A 15,163-nucleotide genomic window follows, 5' to 3' on the forward strand; every position below is an offset into this window, starting at 1 on the left:
GTGCATTTGCATGTAACGTTATATACTCACAGTAAACGTATGTGTATGTTTGTATGTGCGTATATATCTATGTATATATCTACATATATAGATTATTGTAGGCAGCATGCCTGAGGCGAAGTTACCACAAACAAAGTGCTGCCGCTCTGGGGCCAAACGATGATCCATTGATGCGCGGAGATGGAGGAACCGGGCCTCGCCCCGGTGGAGTGCTATGCCGCCAAGCAGGCCATTAACGTTATTCGGTGACTGACGCCTGTAGAGTTCCCTAGCCTGACCCAGGTAGTGTCAAGTGCCTGCTTCCTAGACTGGATTCTAAACTTCCAGGGGACGTCATTCGGTAGATATTATGGCCTGTCTGTCTTCCCCGCCTTTCTTTCTTCGTCTTCTTTTCCTCTTTGGGCCAGCTCCTACTTTTCATGAATCTTGGTGCATTTCTTCTATTTCCTCTTCCTTCTCTTGTTTTCTTGCCTGTATTATTCGACAATTACGTATCTGTATATATCTATATCTTTTATGTTTATATACTTGTGTAAATGTATGCACCTATCATCCACCCTTAGCTCTAGGAGTGCTGCAAAATTACCACTCATTCTCAACATACTTACTTAGGAGTGTTATTTGAACAGACACACACACACACACACACATAGAGGGAGAGAGAGAGAGAGAGGGAGCAGTATCCGATACCCCTGCATTTGTATCACATCCAGTCGGCAGCAATCCCAGCAGCTAGAATGCCGTTGCCCCCGGGTGTCTACCGCGCGGACCAGGTGGGGTCCTTTCTCCGGCCGGAAGCCGTCCTCGCCGCTCGTCAGAAGGCCGCCGATGGCAACATCTCGCCTGCGCAATTACGAGATGTCGAGGACGAGCACATCGCCGCCGTCGTGCAGCAAGAGATTGCCGCTGGCCTGCGCTCAGTGACGGACGGCGAGTACCGCCGCGCCTGGTTCCATGTCGACTTCTGCGTCCACCTCGACGGCGTGGAGCGCGCAGGCAATGTGTCGTCCACCAACATCACCACCCACGGCATGACGCCGCCGCGCCTGGTCGTCGTCGGCAAGCTGGGCCATTCCAAGCCCGTACAGGTCGACGACTTCAAGTACCTGGAGAAGCAAATAGCCGCCGCCGGCGCCACCGGCACGGTCACGGCCAAGGTCTGCATTCCAAGCCCGACAATGGTTCATTTTAGGGGCGGCCGAGACTCCATCGACAAGGACGCGTATCCCACGCTGGACCCCTTCTTCGAGGACCTCAAGCGCGTGTACCAGGAAGAGATCGCCGACCTGTATGCTGCGGGTTGCCGTTTCGTGCAACTGGACGATACCAACCTGGCATATCTGTGCGACGAGGGCATGCGCAAGGAAGCCGAGAAACGCCATGGCGATCCGTCCCACCTGGCCGAGCAGTACGCCAATCTAATCAACGGTGCCATTTCCAAGCGGCCCCGCGACATGACTATCGGCATCCATCTCTGCAGGGGCAACTATCGGTCACAATGGTTCGCTCAGGGTGGATATGAGCCGGTCGCCGAGGTGCTCTTCAAGAAATTAGACGTAGATGTGTACTTTCTCGAGTACGACGATGCGCGCTCGGGTGACTTCTCACCACTGCGGCACCTGCCCGAGAACAAGATCGTGGTCCTCGGCGTCATGTCGAGTAAGATTGCCACCCTAGACGACAAAGAAGATATCGTCCGCAGAGTAAAAGAGGCTGCAACGTATTGCCCCCGTGGCCTGGACCAGCTGTGCCTTTCGCATCAATGCGGGTTCAGCTCGACGATGGAGGGCAACGATTTGACCAAGGAGGAGCAGTGGGCAAAGGTTCGTTCAGAGGTCGATATCGCAAAGTCCATATGGGGCGATGACCTATCTAAGTAGCTGCCCCTGCTGCGTCGTGGTCCTGTGGAGCTGCGACGAGTGGCTCAATTTGGTAGCACAATCTTGAATAAAATTCATCTAGACTAGTCAGACATCTCCAAGCAAGGTCGCATTGTATCCGAGCGGAAATGATGATAGCCCCCAAATCCTACACAAGAACAGCTTCTAGTAAGGCGATGGTCTCTTACGATCCATTGCGTTACAGTTTAATGATATGCAGTGTTTTCCAGTCCATCTATCTTCCCGAAATAAGTACTTTGTGATCGCCCTCTGCACTTCTCTACGGGAGGTTATCATACTCAACCATCATCCCTTCTATGGTACTACTGGGGACCACGTTGCCTTGTTATGCGTGATACATTTCTCGTGGCATATCACTTCTGGATTATGTCGATTGAAGTTGGTTCTTTTTGCAGAACCACACAGCTGATGTAGACTACTTTCGAAATCCAAGTCAAGTAACAAACATGACAACACCACTACCGTGCTACAAAATACCCTCACAATACAGCGAATATGGTGTGAATGGTATATTATGTGTTATATCTAGGCCTGTTCGTGTCCCGGCAACGCAGGTTCCTCACCCTTGTTTCGCGGTCGACCTTCGCGTCCTTCCTCCCTGGCCTTTGCAATCTCACTTGCAAACTTGGATCTCTTTCTGATCTCGGCTCCGTGCTTATAAAAATAGAACACAGGTGTAGTGACGAGAAGCGCAATGATAGCCAAAATAGTACTCGCCCACTCGAGGGGATACTTCTTGCCGATGTTGCTATACATGGGTGTCGAATAGAGAGCAGCAATGCCAGACAAAAAGTCTCGCGCAAAGTCATTGCCGCCTGTAGCCGAAGCTGCGTACACTCCATACGCCGCAACGGTATAGTCAATGGATGACTGATATATCGCGTAATTTGCAATTCCTACTAGAGAAGAGAAGATCATGGGCGCGATCCAGTGGACGTGAGGTGGTCCAAGGGAGGTCCATGCAAAACCAATGAGCCCTATGGGCTCCAGGAGGATGACTGTGATGTTTTGATGAGCGCCTCGTAGCTAGAGTTTGATGATGCAATGATGCACAAACCGTATCGCAACCACCATAGACGGGCCTCGGGGGACACGGAGTCCGAGCCCTGCTCTCTTCTCCTCTTCCGGAACTTGTGTATGGACGGTAGGAAAGATATATAAGCGATGATATAACCTATTAGTAGTCTATGAATAGATGTAGAGTGTCAGTTTATTGTATAAGAAGCTGGCACAGGACGAGCACGATCACGTACGGTAGAAATGCGAGGCTGATGCCGATGGTGCCGAACCCCCACTGCTTATACACGGGTTGGAAGCCCTGTAGGAAGATGAAAATCAGATTATCGCTGAAGCCGCTGACGGCAGACAGCCAGGCGACGATCGGTCTATAACATCTGAAGTCAATAATTGTCTCCTGAGGACAGCGAATGACCTAGAAACAAGTAGGAAAAGCCCCACGTACTCTGTGATTAGCATATAAACTGGGGGAAAATTTGGAGTCAGCGATCTAATAAAGGTCTATTTGAGAAGCAAAAATCCAAAGGTGGACATGGAAAATGATGCTAAGAGAGGTTGAAGCTTGCTTACATGGTCGACTCCAGACGATCATGACTTCCCGCAAGTCCATGCGGCGGCTTTTGACTTCGTTAGGCCCCCAAATATCCTCCCCATTCTTCCTCTTTTTTTTCGCTAGGCGGTCGAGAATAATAGTCGAACGAGTTTCCGGGACGAGCAAGAAATGCAAAATTTGTACGGCCCCGCCGGCAATGAGTTGGGTGTAGAAAATCCACACAAGGGGCTGGCGAGCCTCGACGAACCCGCCCACCACGGCACCAACAACGGAACCTCCGACAGAGCTCAGCACAAGGAAAGCAATGGCGTACTCCTGGTCATCTGGCTCCCACATATCTGCGAGAACGCCTAGAGTCACTGAACCTCCCGCAGTGGACAAGCCTCCCAGCAGACGGCAGATGATCAGGGTGGCATAGTTTGGCGCATACGCACACGGAAACTGCCAGAGGTTCACCAAAAGCAGACTCAGCTGTTGCGTGGGCCATCGGCCGAGCTCTTCTGACCAAGGAGCCCACAACTCGCACCCGAAGGCGTAGGCACAGAGGAAGGTGAGCTGCGGCACGCGAGCCGCCTGTTCGCTTATGTGGAACTTCTCTGACACGGCAGTGACCCCATTGGCATACAGAGAGGCATTGAGATTGATACTTATTTGTATAAGAAACACTATGTTTTTCTATATCAGCAGGAGGTCACGAATTACAAGGCACGGTCATGGTGACAACAGCGAACTGTTGTGTCTTACTAATGCTCAAAATTCCCCATTTCTTCCAGGACGGATAACAGTACCCCAGGTGTTCGTAGACATCCGCTTCTTTGAGTTCTCTTTTTCCGCCTGTCACAGGATTAGAGGGGGCCTTCTCGGCGTTGGAGTTCAATGCGCCATTGTGGTCGCGAGAAGGGCGCTCGACATGTTGCTCCGATGGTTGAGCTGCCGTGCTGTCGCGCTTTGGAGATTGCTCGCTGAGTGCCATTTTGTGCCACCACAGACTGTTGGCTTCGTCTATTTTGCGCTGTCACTCGGGCAGATAAAACTCTCGATCACGGTGTTTAAGGACCCCAAGATGGCACGGGCTGGATCTCAACTTTTGAAATACAGTGTGATGATTGGGTTTCGCAATGCTGAAAGAGAGCTTGGCCAACCCCTTGGCAAAAGCTTCTCCATGTCTTATTATAGCGTCTGTCCTGCCATATCTGTTCGGGTCTGCTTGATTTCCTACGGCATTGTGGATGGTGGCGTCCTCCCGTCTCCGATGTGCATGTACCCTTCCCCACGCCAAAGGAGTGGGGAGGATCTTCGGTCTCTGGGGAACGCTATTCTCATCTTGAGTAGTGCATCCAGCTCCTGATCGGCCTCGGACGTTGCCGCAAGCCTATCAACGCGCTGGCGCTCCGAGGCTGACCTTCCTTCGCGCAGCGGAATGACGTTAGAGGCACCGTTCGCACTCTGCGTTGGCACACACAATGCGCAATTGGCCGGGATCAAGCATCCTCTGACCACATTATGGCCATCATCGATAAATGGCTTCCTTGTCAGAGAGTGGTAGCCCCAGAATAAATAACGTCAGCAGAACGCACAGCCACGAAACTGTGATGCGGCTTTCCTGTCACAACGGCGAGCACTTCTTGCATCATCGTGAGGAGCATTCGGATTCACCGGAGCAATGTGAGAAGACCACCAAAAATCCCGGCGGTAGGGGGTGGTTGACGTCCGCGTGCCCATTTCTCTTCTCATTGTTGTTTCTCCCAATCAGCCTCCCCGAGGAATAGGATCTTATTTCTGAAAAGAGCCTAAGATATATTACGAATACATAATTTTCCCGGCAGACCACGCTATTGTCTCTACGGACTCCTGCGGTCGAATGCGAGGCTGCCATTTACTGTTGATGGTACCAGGGATTCATATCAAATCTTGTGGATGCGTTTTCCCTCTTCGTCTTTTTTATACCAGTGCTCCTGCTTTCGTCTGGCATCGTCCAGTGCCTTCTCCCAAAGCCAGTCATCCAGGTGCCACTCTTCACAGAGAGGACTTCGATGTGGCCGTCTGCTCAGCGGATCGACAGGTAAGATTGTTTCGTAGTGTGTCATGCGTCGGAGGCGAGCGTACTTCTCCTGTTCGACGAGCTGGGCATACTTTCCCCCGCGTCATTGCGCTGCTTTTCTTCCTGGATTGTCTCGTCCATCTTGGACCACAGCTTCTTGATCCTGTGTCGATGAAGGAGTAGTTTGACCAGCTGATCCCTGGATACGGTGTGGTGGGGGTTTGGTTCCCCAGCGAAGTGTCGGCCGATGTCCTGCGCAGACCGGACTCCGTCCTTGGCGTGTTGGGTGAGTACAGCGTTTGCCTCGGTCTTCCCTGATTCGTTGCTCATGTCATCGTTCTTGGGGATGGCTTCCCCATCATTGCCATTCTTGTTGTTCTGGTCGTCGCCTGGGGAACCAGTCGGTCGGAGATGTCCTCGTTCTGCATCTCCTCCGTCGCTGTCGTCACTGGATGTGGTAGGCACTTGCAGCTGGACGCTCGCGTGCGCCGCTTCGACATCGTGTGGTTGAGTTTTGCCGATCACGAGCGTCTTCAAGTCGTCGAGGGTCTTGAGATAATTCTCAGCGTGGCGGCGCATTAGGCGACGCCTCTCGATTGAGGGCCGTGGCGCCAGGATCTTGGAGTCGAAAGCAGACCACGGGGGCAGCATATCGAGATTGGCTTTGATTAGGTGGTTGGGTTAGAATATCTGGAAAAGGGCTGCTTGCAGAAAGTAAGGAGGAACGAAGTGGGCGGCGAGAGAGGTCACGAGAAATCCGAGTAGCTGGTCGAGGCGTGTTCGTGACCGATCGTCAAAGACAGCGTGGTCGACGGCTTTCTTGCTGGTTCGGCGGCTTCCACAGGTTTGCTATTTTTGCTATCGGAGGGAGGAAGGCAAGGTGATCGCGGTTGCTGTCAAATTTACCGGGGTATTTGAGGTAGGAAAGAGCAAGACATGTGTCGAGCAAAGGCAATTATGAGGTGACTCGTGTGGGTAGGTAGATTGGGTGTGGTGTGTGAAGGGAGGTTAGGCGGGTAGGTATCTTGTTTGTTTGTCATTCTGGTAAGACGTAGCAATGAGTCCCCAGTCTCGCTCAGTAGCTTAGGGCATTTATCTACCAACCCGCCTTGAGATAGGTGGTTTCGCAAGGTGAGTATCTGAGTGCATGCACCTGAGGCGTGTAGATAGGCACTCCTGATGCAACGAGAGAGACAGCGAATGAGATGACGAGTCTCTGGTAGACGTCTACCTTATCGACCTTGGGCGCTTTGAGGCGGCATAGGAAGAATCATTGTTGATTCCACACGCCGACAAATCGTCTAGGTGTGAGCAACCTTACCGTGTTACTGTAATGGCAAGTATAGCAACCGACAACGAACAACTCACTCTCCACGATTACGGGGGAGGATGACTGCACATGACCCAATCCTCCAGCTTTCATTTTTTGCTTAGCAAGACACGCGATATCATCGTCTAACATGGACCTCTTCCCATGTGCCACCAGGCAGTGCCAAGCCAGCAGCACACGCAGCTCACAGTGTTGATATCTTAGGTAGATCAATGAACAAGAGTGATATCGTTACACGAATACCCCATCCTGCCTCCAAAACGGGTATCCCCTGACTATATGTCTGTATATTTGTTCGTCAGCCTCAACCAACTTGAGTGGATCTATTTCAAAAAGAAAAAGTCATGTTTCCTCCCTCCTCTTCAAGAACAGCTCCACCACGGCCCTCTGCTTGTCCTCAAGAGCTCTCCTGTCTTTCTCCCTTGCTGGCTTCTGCGCCCTGCACACCACATGCCCGAATATCTCCGCCAGCCTCCGCTCCCGTTTTCTCCGCCTCTCTAGAGCTGCGAGCGCCTCCGCTGTCGGTGCAGCTGCATTCTGCCGGAAGCTCAGGGACCTGCGTCCTAACATCCCTAGGACCGCGCGAGGGTTGCTGGGTGACTTGAGGGCGTCCAGCTCCGCCTTGGTTATCGGCGACAGCTCCGAGATCAGCTTGGACAGGGTGGTTGTGAGGAATACGAAGCAAATGTTGTGATTCGGCGCCGTACCCAGGATGTCCAAGATGGCGGCTTTGTCGTCTTCGTTCGGCGAGACATTCGACGGGGACGATGATGGGCCGATCGAAGAGAGCGATGCCTGCTCTATACGGGACCAGAGAGGAATGGTGATAATACCATCTGTAAGACCACGCAAGAAGAGAAGCAGCACCTCGCTGACCGTCTCCAGACGACACATGGATGAGACCTCCGGGGCAAAAGCGCTACCAACCGGCCTGTCGTCATCAAGAGTGTCGATGACGGAGACAATATGGTCCAAACGCGAGCCTGTCGTGAAGCTCTCGAACGGCCAGCCTGCCTTGTCCGCGGGGACGCTGAGAGCATCAAGCATCTGCTCGTCTGCCAGCACACGTTCCGTGAGAGTCTCAAGGGCCTCCGTCAGCTTGAATAGTTCCTTTGGAGCAGACCCATGAACTTCTAGATCATATGGTATCGACCCAATGCGGCCGCTTTTCTCTGAAGTCTTCCGGATGAATGCCCGGATGCCGCCGTCGGGAACACGGATTAGCTCATCAATAGAACGCCCAATGCAAGTTGGTGTCCATGTCGCTCGGACGGGAATGAAGTGATCCCTCCCTTCCTGAACGCGTAATACTAGGATATCCTCAAGCTTCGACTCGCCATCGTTGAGCAACCTCACATGAGAAATGTCGTCTACCAGGACGTCGAGAACAGCACCGAGGGTCTCGCCTGGCTCGAGCGTGACCTCCTTACCCAGATCGACGATATCGCCACTGACGGCACTCGATTCAGGCCTGGAGAAGGAAGTCGTCAGCCAAAGCGGCGGATCCGAGTCGCTGGTTTCTTCTGTCGTTGGCTTATCAACGAACGAGAAGACTGCTGGTACGCGGCCGGTGTTGGCGAGCGTGAGTGACATTGATTTCTTTCTTAGATATTGTATATGGCCAAAATCCACCACCTCATCCGTAGTTCCAGATGTCGTCGTGGTCTCTTTATGGAGCTCATGACTGTCCGGAACAATAGTGATGCTGGGACGGCCCTCATTCTCTGCACGGTCGAGTTCCCGGGCAACCTCGGCATGCACTTTGGCCTTGAGGTCTGGGACAACGGCATCATAGTCAACAGTGAAGATGGATGTGACAGGCTTGTGATCGGAAGACATGATCCGTTGGTGTGACGTATATACATCGAGATGTATCCGGTCGACCGAGCCTTCCTTGGCACCATCTCCCTCATCAGCGCCCTCATCTGCTTCATCATATTCGTCGTAGTCCAGACCTGGCTGGCCACCGGGTTGTGTCTCGCCATCGTTGTCGGGGTCATAGTCAAACAAAACCTCATCATCGTCCCCTGCATGATCCATACCTCGGGCTTTCATCTCTTCGTCCCTCTTCCGAGACTGCTCCTCCTCTTCCACCTTCTTCTCGTAGTCGTCCTTGTCTTTCCTCGAACGGAACAGTATGCGGTCGCACCAGCTTGGGGCGCGGCGTTTGTCGCTAGAATCGAACAATCCCACGGTTCCCACATCATATTTGTAGGACGGCAGGAATGTGATTAGCCCCTCACGCCAGCCATTGTGAAGAGCCCTTTTCTCCTTGACCACTCGCCGTAATTGATCGTGCGGCAGCAGAGAGTCTAAAGTCGCCTGTAGTGAAGCCGGGTCATCTTTCGGGTCTGGGTCAAAATCGTCCGGATCAGGCAAAGACACCGAATCATCATCCCCGCTGCTGTCATAGGCGCGCATAACGATGACATCCTCGCCATCACCGGCATGGCCAGTGGGTTTCTTCTTCAAATCGTATTCTCCCCTTGTATGTAGCATCAGGATGCGCCTGATATCATCGCCTGGAATGTCATCCAGCCGAAAGTTGAGATCGCCAAACCAAAAACCAAAGTCCTCATCGCCAATTCTCTCAGGATCATCTTCCACAACACCGGCGTGGGCCACGGGATCAAACTGCGTGCGGTCGACGATGGCACCGACATCCCAGCACCGGCGTTCTAGGGCGGACGAGTCGTTGCCGCTTGAGAGGTGACAATTGACAAAGACCAGTCTGGTCGTCTCTCCAAGTACAATGCGAGTGACAACAGCGCCCTTGTTTCCAAACCAGCCTCCAACGCCGGTGCCGACAGCCTTGGTGCTCACGTTCCCGATAGACGGAGCAATTTCGGGAGAGGCGTATACTAGCAGCAGCAAACCAGACAACTGCTCTGACGTTACGAGCTCGTATCCCTTGGGCAGCGCAGCCTCCAACGCAGCCCTCCATTTCGCGGTGGGATTTGAATCCGAGTAGACATACTGCGTGACGGGATTGAGGTCGACAATCTCCTGCAAGCCGAGCACGTAGAGGCCGATATCATCGTTACCAATCAGGCGTATGGAGCCGGGGCCATCGTCACCGCTGCTGTCGCCGCTGCCAGCGACAGTGACGGTCTCTATGCCGTCGTCAAGGGCAGAATTGTGCGAGCCGTCGAGATTCGCCAGGCGCTTGTCAAGACCCTTGCCAGAGACAAACCATGTGGCCAAGTCCTTATCGGTGCCGGGGCAGGCGGCTACGTTCCAAGTGCCGACCTTGAGTTTGAGCCTGTGTGGTCTGGTGTATTCGGCGCGGCGAGCATGGACAGCGCGATGGAGGGACTGAGGGCTTGAGGTCAAGTCCACGGGTTCGGTGGTGGCAGCGGATTCACTTGGCGGCGGCGGCGCTTCGTCAGCGGACGACGTAGCCATCGTGTCTCGTCTCGGTCAGACAAACTGATCGGACGATCGGTCGATCGGTCGATCGGTCGCTCGGTCAAAGGAGACTGCAGCTAAGATATGGCTAGCAATGCCGATACACGCCCTTACTGGGCGAGCACGGCCAGCTTCTAGCCAAAAGAACACAGAAAAAGCGTTATATGAAAATGAGGAAGCCGGCAGCCAGGAAACGGTAGACTTTCAACTCCATGACGGCGTGTGATACCTAGGTCGCATAGAGGATCAACTGGGTACAAGCCCAATTCAGCCTCGAGAAGAGAGCACTTTAAGTTGTCTAGTCCATGGAATTAAGCCAGCGCCAGTCAAGTAGACAGATGCTTTGGGTGAGAATCGATCGATGTGATGTGTAAGGTAGATGTAAGTTGTACTGCGCAAGGGAGGGCGGCGTGCGCGCGCAATCGACGACGAGACTTGAGGGAACTCGGTTGGATTCGCAAACGCCTTCCTTGCTTGTTTGCCTGGGTTTTGTAGGAAAGACGGGAAAAAGGAGTTCGAATCACAGACGATCAACTCTGCACTGTCTTGCGCGAGGTAGCTTGCATGGGCGGATGGATGGATGGATGCAGGTCTGGTTGAGGGGGAATGGAACACCTACGACTATGACGCGACGTTGGTGGGGGAAAAGCTCAAGCTTCCTACCCTTGCTTGGCTACACCAAGGATACTAACTTACCTCACCTCTTCCCACCTTACCCAACAACACCTCACACCACATACTCGCCGCCAGCCTTGACCACGATCGCAACCACAGCGTAAGGCCTTCGTGCCCGACTCTCACCTATCTAATTTTGGCAGAAACCACCCAAGCACTCCCCGCCCGCTCGCATCAAACAAACAACGAAGGGGACACTTGTCGCTACCGCTGTCACTGTCGCTGTCTGCATCCTGCTCCCAACCGCCCGATCGATCGATCCATACGTACAAAATCATCCATGAGCCCCGTCTCCGTCTCTCCGGATCAAGAATGAGTCGCGCAACACCCCGCAAGTCCCGACACCGTCACCACCCCAGTAGCGGGGGCGTTGGTGTCGGGGCCGGTGGCTACGCCGGAGGTCCTCGTGCTATCGTTGCTTCAGACTACGAGTCGGATGCCGCGCATTACATGGAGACCAGGGACTTCACCCCCGCTCCGCATCTCCTCCACCGCACCAACACCGACCTCAACCTCAGTGTCCTGCAGCGCTACCTGCCCAGCATCCAGGCCATCGTCTCCATCGCAGCGAATGCCGTCATATACATCTTCTCCCCGGACACCCAGTCCTGGGACAAATCGGGCGTTGAGGGCACCTTGTTTGTCTGCGAGCAGGAGCCTCTGCTCATCCGGGGCACCGCCGTTCCGCGCTCTTGCGTCTTCGTTCTCAACCGAAGGGGCCTGGACAATGTGGTTCTTGATCTCTCCAAGGTCAGCTACTGTGAGTTCGCGCAAGAGCTGCTCATCTTCAATGTCGACGGGCCTGGAAGCGGTAGCTCCGTCCAGGAGGCTCAGGAGGCCGCGACACAGAAGGTTGTCGGGGTGTGGATGCATGCTGACCAGGATGATACGCGAGAGGTGAACACCGGTATCATTCAGGAGGCATGGAAGCGCGTTCGGCTTGCTGGGGAGGCTCTGGCCGGTTCCAACGCTGATTCTGACGCCGCTGCAGGTGCCGCCAACGCCGGCGTCGATGGCGGGCAAGAGTCTCTTGGGCCGGCGATGCAGGCTATGGGCAGGAGACTCAGCCTAAGCGATCTCTTTGGCCAGAGCAACGGGAATGCTCAACTTGGATGAGTCAACACTCTCGAACAAGGTCTGTCAAAGATTAATTAAGATATTGGCACGCCTGGCCAGCCACGTACTGCTGCCGGGTTGCTGGTCGGATGAGATATGATAGTCTCCTTCTCTGAAGCTCCGGCGGTCGCTATGGAATGGTCATCCGTGAGACTGGGATGTATCTAGAGTCTACGCGTTTGCGTCCATAGCTCGAGAGGCTGTAGCTCTTTTCGAACTCTAACAAGGCGAACCCGTCAATGCAGCTTGGAGTCGATGCGCAGGGGGATGGGTAGCTCGCGCGGCGAGGATCAGTAGGATCAGTAGGGAGATGTGGGCGAAGAGCAGCAGCCATGGCCGCACCACAAGCGGTGACGAGGTGCTTAGATCAAAACTTCAGGCAGCTAGGAACTGGTGGAAGCTTATGCCATGTGACAGTTGCGATGAGTGGCGAGGAGTTGTCTATCTGATATATTCTCTGATATCAGGGAGGCTCTAGTGTACCGAAACTATGAATCTGATTGAACCTTTGCTCGCCAGTGCTATGTGAAAGTGCCTTGGGTCTGAAACATGTACGGATTGATTGATGACTTGAACCTTTGTGCCTACATCGACTAGAGAGGGATTCAGAGATAATCTCTGGAAAGATGGTTGGGCAATTTGGATGAACAGCGGAAAGCTCCCCCTAACTATGTGCCTAGGATAGGGTGCAGCCCACTATGATAGGCGGCGGCACGACCCGCTACATGAAATGATCTCCAATACAGAAACCCACCTTGATACGATATGTAAATGCGTGCACTGGACGGACAGCCGCAAGGTCCACTATACCTTTTTCTTTCTTCTTTCTTGTTGCCTTCAGCTCGTATGGAAGCGGTGGCACTCCTTTGATGGCGCCATCGAGAGCGACAATCACTGATGTGCGTGTGGGCATATGATACATCCGCCAGCAACGGCCACCAGTCACAACAACGCCGTGCAGAGTACTCGTCTGTGTACCTCCCTGCTTCATCGACTCCTCTACTATCTTCTGTTAAGTGCTTGTTGCGTTCTTGCCGCGATGCCTACGACGCGAGGTGACCTGTTGTCCTCAGAGCTCCGCTTCATCGATGAGTTCAAAATGGCCATGGTCACCGAAGTGGCTTCCAGCCACGACGATGCTGGCGTGTTAGGCGAGCTCTCCAAGCGGCTTGCGCAATACGAGCGACGTCTGCAAGAAATCATGTCCACCGGCTCTCTTGCGGTGCCCAACTATGGAGCATGGGACTCTGTAACCGTGATCAAAACTGCGTCGGGTCGCCTGCTGCTCGAGAAAGAAGTGCCCGGTCCCCAAGCGTCCTCCGAGGTAGAGATCCCAAGCCATGTAGAAACCCATGAAGTGGTAGGTATTATCACATCATTTGCCCTTTTCTCGAGTGGCTGATTTGGCCAGCTAATTTTACTCAGAAAGCGCACGTCACTCACTTCAACAAAGTTGTAAGCATGATCCTCTCAACTATTCCGTAATCGATGACCTCAACCTGGTGCAAACGATGCGATCGTCGAAGCAATGTTGCGCAACAATTCATGCCGGACCTGGAAAAGAACTGACAGCTGCAGTGCAACATGATGAAACAGTCAGAGGCTCTTCTGCGAGAAGCGCTGGAGAGGCAAGCCGTCATGGAGACTGACATCAAAGCCCTAAGGTGAGTCGACCACGCCCACGTGTTGAGAGCCAGAAGGCATTGGTAAATACCTACCGTTGTTGTATCCCCGTGCGACATGATTGCTGCAAGCGCAGTCATTACGTGAATTATGGCCTTGGTGATTCGGACTAGGAATCATTGGCATTTGCTCACATGGCGTATGTAGTCAGCCACCGGAGGAGCTGGTAGGGAACCATATTCGACTCCTACGACAATACAACGAGGTCAAAGACGTGGGTCAACAGCTTATCGGTATGATTGCTGACAACCGCGGCGTCTCAATTGCGTCTCTGTACGAAGTCGAAGAATTTGGGCTCACGGCAGACGACTAAGTGATCTTGAGGATCTGGATCCCAAAGAACTCGAACACTTGACAAGGGCCAGTTGATTGCTTTTCATTCTTGAATACAGTGGAGATCAGATTGGTGATTCATCTCAGCTGAAGTGTTCATTCCTCAGCTACATGTCGCGCGGCCGCTGAGCGGGTTCGTCTGTCCTTTGGCAAGCTAATAACGATGCTGAGGACCGCAAATAGTCAGGCTGCTTACCCGCCTTTTCGACACACGTAAGTTGTACTTACGTGCTAGCCATAGGTGAGGGACCTTTTACGAGAGCAAATCAATTAAGAATGACGGAAGGTAATCTGGATGTCACGGCTCAGCGCGAAGGGGAGACATGGAACCTTCAATTTAAGTGGCTTATACGGAGAAACTGGCTGCGAAACAGATAGGGAGTTGGAAAACGCACCTTCTTCTAACTCTTTGATACGACCATAGGCACACATGTTGCTATTGCTGTGTCTTTTTCACTGCTGACGGTCATGCCTCGGATACTCTCCACCAGATCGCCGACGGCCGCTTTCGCCGTTTTGTCGGCGAGTCCTGATCAATGAAGAGAGCGTCAGAGGGGCACGATTGAGAAGGAATAAATATGACCCAAGGATTCCATCCTGTACTACTCTGTCCTCTATGACTGATCAAAGCTGCAAGATGGAAGTCGAGGATGCGGCACTGACTCTCCAGGCTCGGCAACTGAGCGAGGATTTGGAAGTACATCCGGATGGGTTGGTCCACTGGACGCGCCTGGCCAGATCGCATCCTCAAAACTGGAACATTTCCAGGAAAGCGTTTGATACTGCAGTCATAATTCTTCTTGAAACATTCATGTCAGTATTTATTTGAAAGAGACGTCGAGTTGCAACACTAACGAAGTGTCAGGAGCGCAATGAGCACAGCTGGGGTGAGTAGAGGTGTTGAGTTTGGTCCATGTCTTTTCTGGTTGCTAAGTTTTTGATAATAGGTGCCTGTCGCCGTTGCCGCTCGTGAAGACTTGGGCATAAGCCAGATTACCTCAACTTTCATTTTCGTTTCAATGTACGGGGTCAGGAACGCCGCTACATGTGACACAGCCGCTGACGTGGACTACAAAAGTTATATGATAGGTCAAGCATTCGGTGGT

The 15,163-nt window shown here is 53.0% G+C and overlaps 5 protein-coding genes across 5 annotated transcripts; 3 read left to right on the top strand and 2 right to left on the bottom strand.

Annotated features, from left to right (window-relative positions):
- Positions 1 to 737: 737 nt before the first annotated feature.
- On the top strand, positions 738 to 1,880 carry UCRPA7_3279 (putative methionine synthase protein; the record flags this gene model as incomplete). The annotated part of the gene is made up of 1 exon (XM_007915844.1): positions 738 to 1,880. One exon carries the CDS (start codon positions 738 to 740, stop codon positions 1,878 to 1,880), a length of 1,143 nt encoding a protein of 380 aa, XP_007914035.1.
- A 3,674-nt stretch (positions 1,881 to 5,554) lies between these two features.
- UCRPA7_3280 (hypothetical protein) lies at positions 5,555 to 6,163 on the bottom strand (the record flags this gene model as incomplete). The annotated part of the gene is made up of 1 exon (XM_007915842.1): positions 5,555 to 6,163. One exon carries the CDS (start codon positions 6,161 to 6,163, stop codon positions 5,555 to 5,557), a length of 609 nt encoding a protein of 202 aa, XP_007914033.1.
- A 1,021-nt stretch (positions 6,164 to 7,184) lies between these two features.
- On the bottom strand, positions 7,185 to 10,247 carry UCRPA7_3281 (putative type ii inositol- -trisphosphate 5-phosphatase protein; the record flags this gene model as incomplete). Its single annotated transcript, XM_007915847.1, has 1 exon — positions 7,185 to 10,247. One exon carries the CDS (start codon positions 10,245 to 10,247, stop codon positions 7,185 to 7,187), a length of 3,063 nt encoding a protein of 1,020 aa, XP_007914038.1.
- A 990-nt stretch (positions 10,248 to 11,237) lies between these two features.
- On the top strand, positions 11,238 to 12,041 carry UCRPA7_3282 (putative dcp1-like decapping family protein; the record flags this gene model as incomplete). The annotated part of the gene is made up of 1 exon (XM_007915846.1): positions 11,238 to 12,041. The coding sequence occupies one exon, from the start codon at positions 11,238 to 11,240 to the stop codon at positions 12,039 to 12,041; it is 804 nt and encodes a 267-aa protein (XP_007914037.1).
- Positions 12,042 to 13,080: 1,039 nt separating this feature from the next.
- Positions 13,081 to 14,037, top strand: UCRPA7_3283 (putative dna repair protein swi5 protein; the record flags this gene model as incomplete). Its single annotated transcript, XM_007915840.1, has 4 exons — positions 13,081 to 13,401; positions 13,467 to 13,496; positions 13,638 to 13,705; positions 13,872 to 14,037. 4 exons carry the CDS (start codon positions 13,081 to 13,083, stop codon positions 14,035 to 14,037), a joined length of 585 nt encoding a protein of 194 aa, XP_007914031.1.
- Between the last annotated feature and the right edge of the window lie 1,126 nt (positions 14,038 to 15,163).

This window comes from Phaeoacremonium minimum (genome assembly GCF_000392275.1).
Source record: "Phaeoacremonium minimum UCRPA7 unplaced genomic scaffold PA7_03_scaffold_268, whole genome shotgun sequence".
Classification (NCBI taxonomy): Eukaryota; Fungi; Ascomycota; class Sordariomycetes; order Togniniales; family Togniniaceae; genus Phaeoacremonium; species Phaeoacremonium minimum.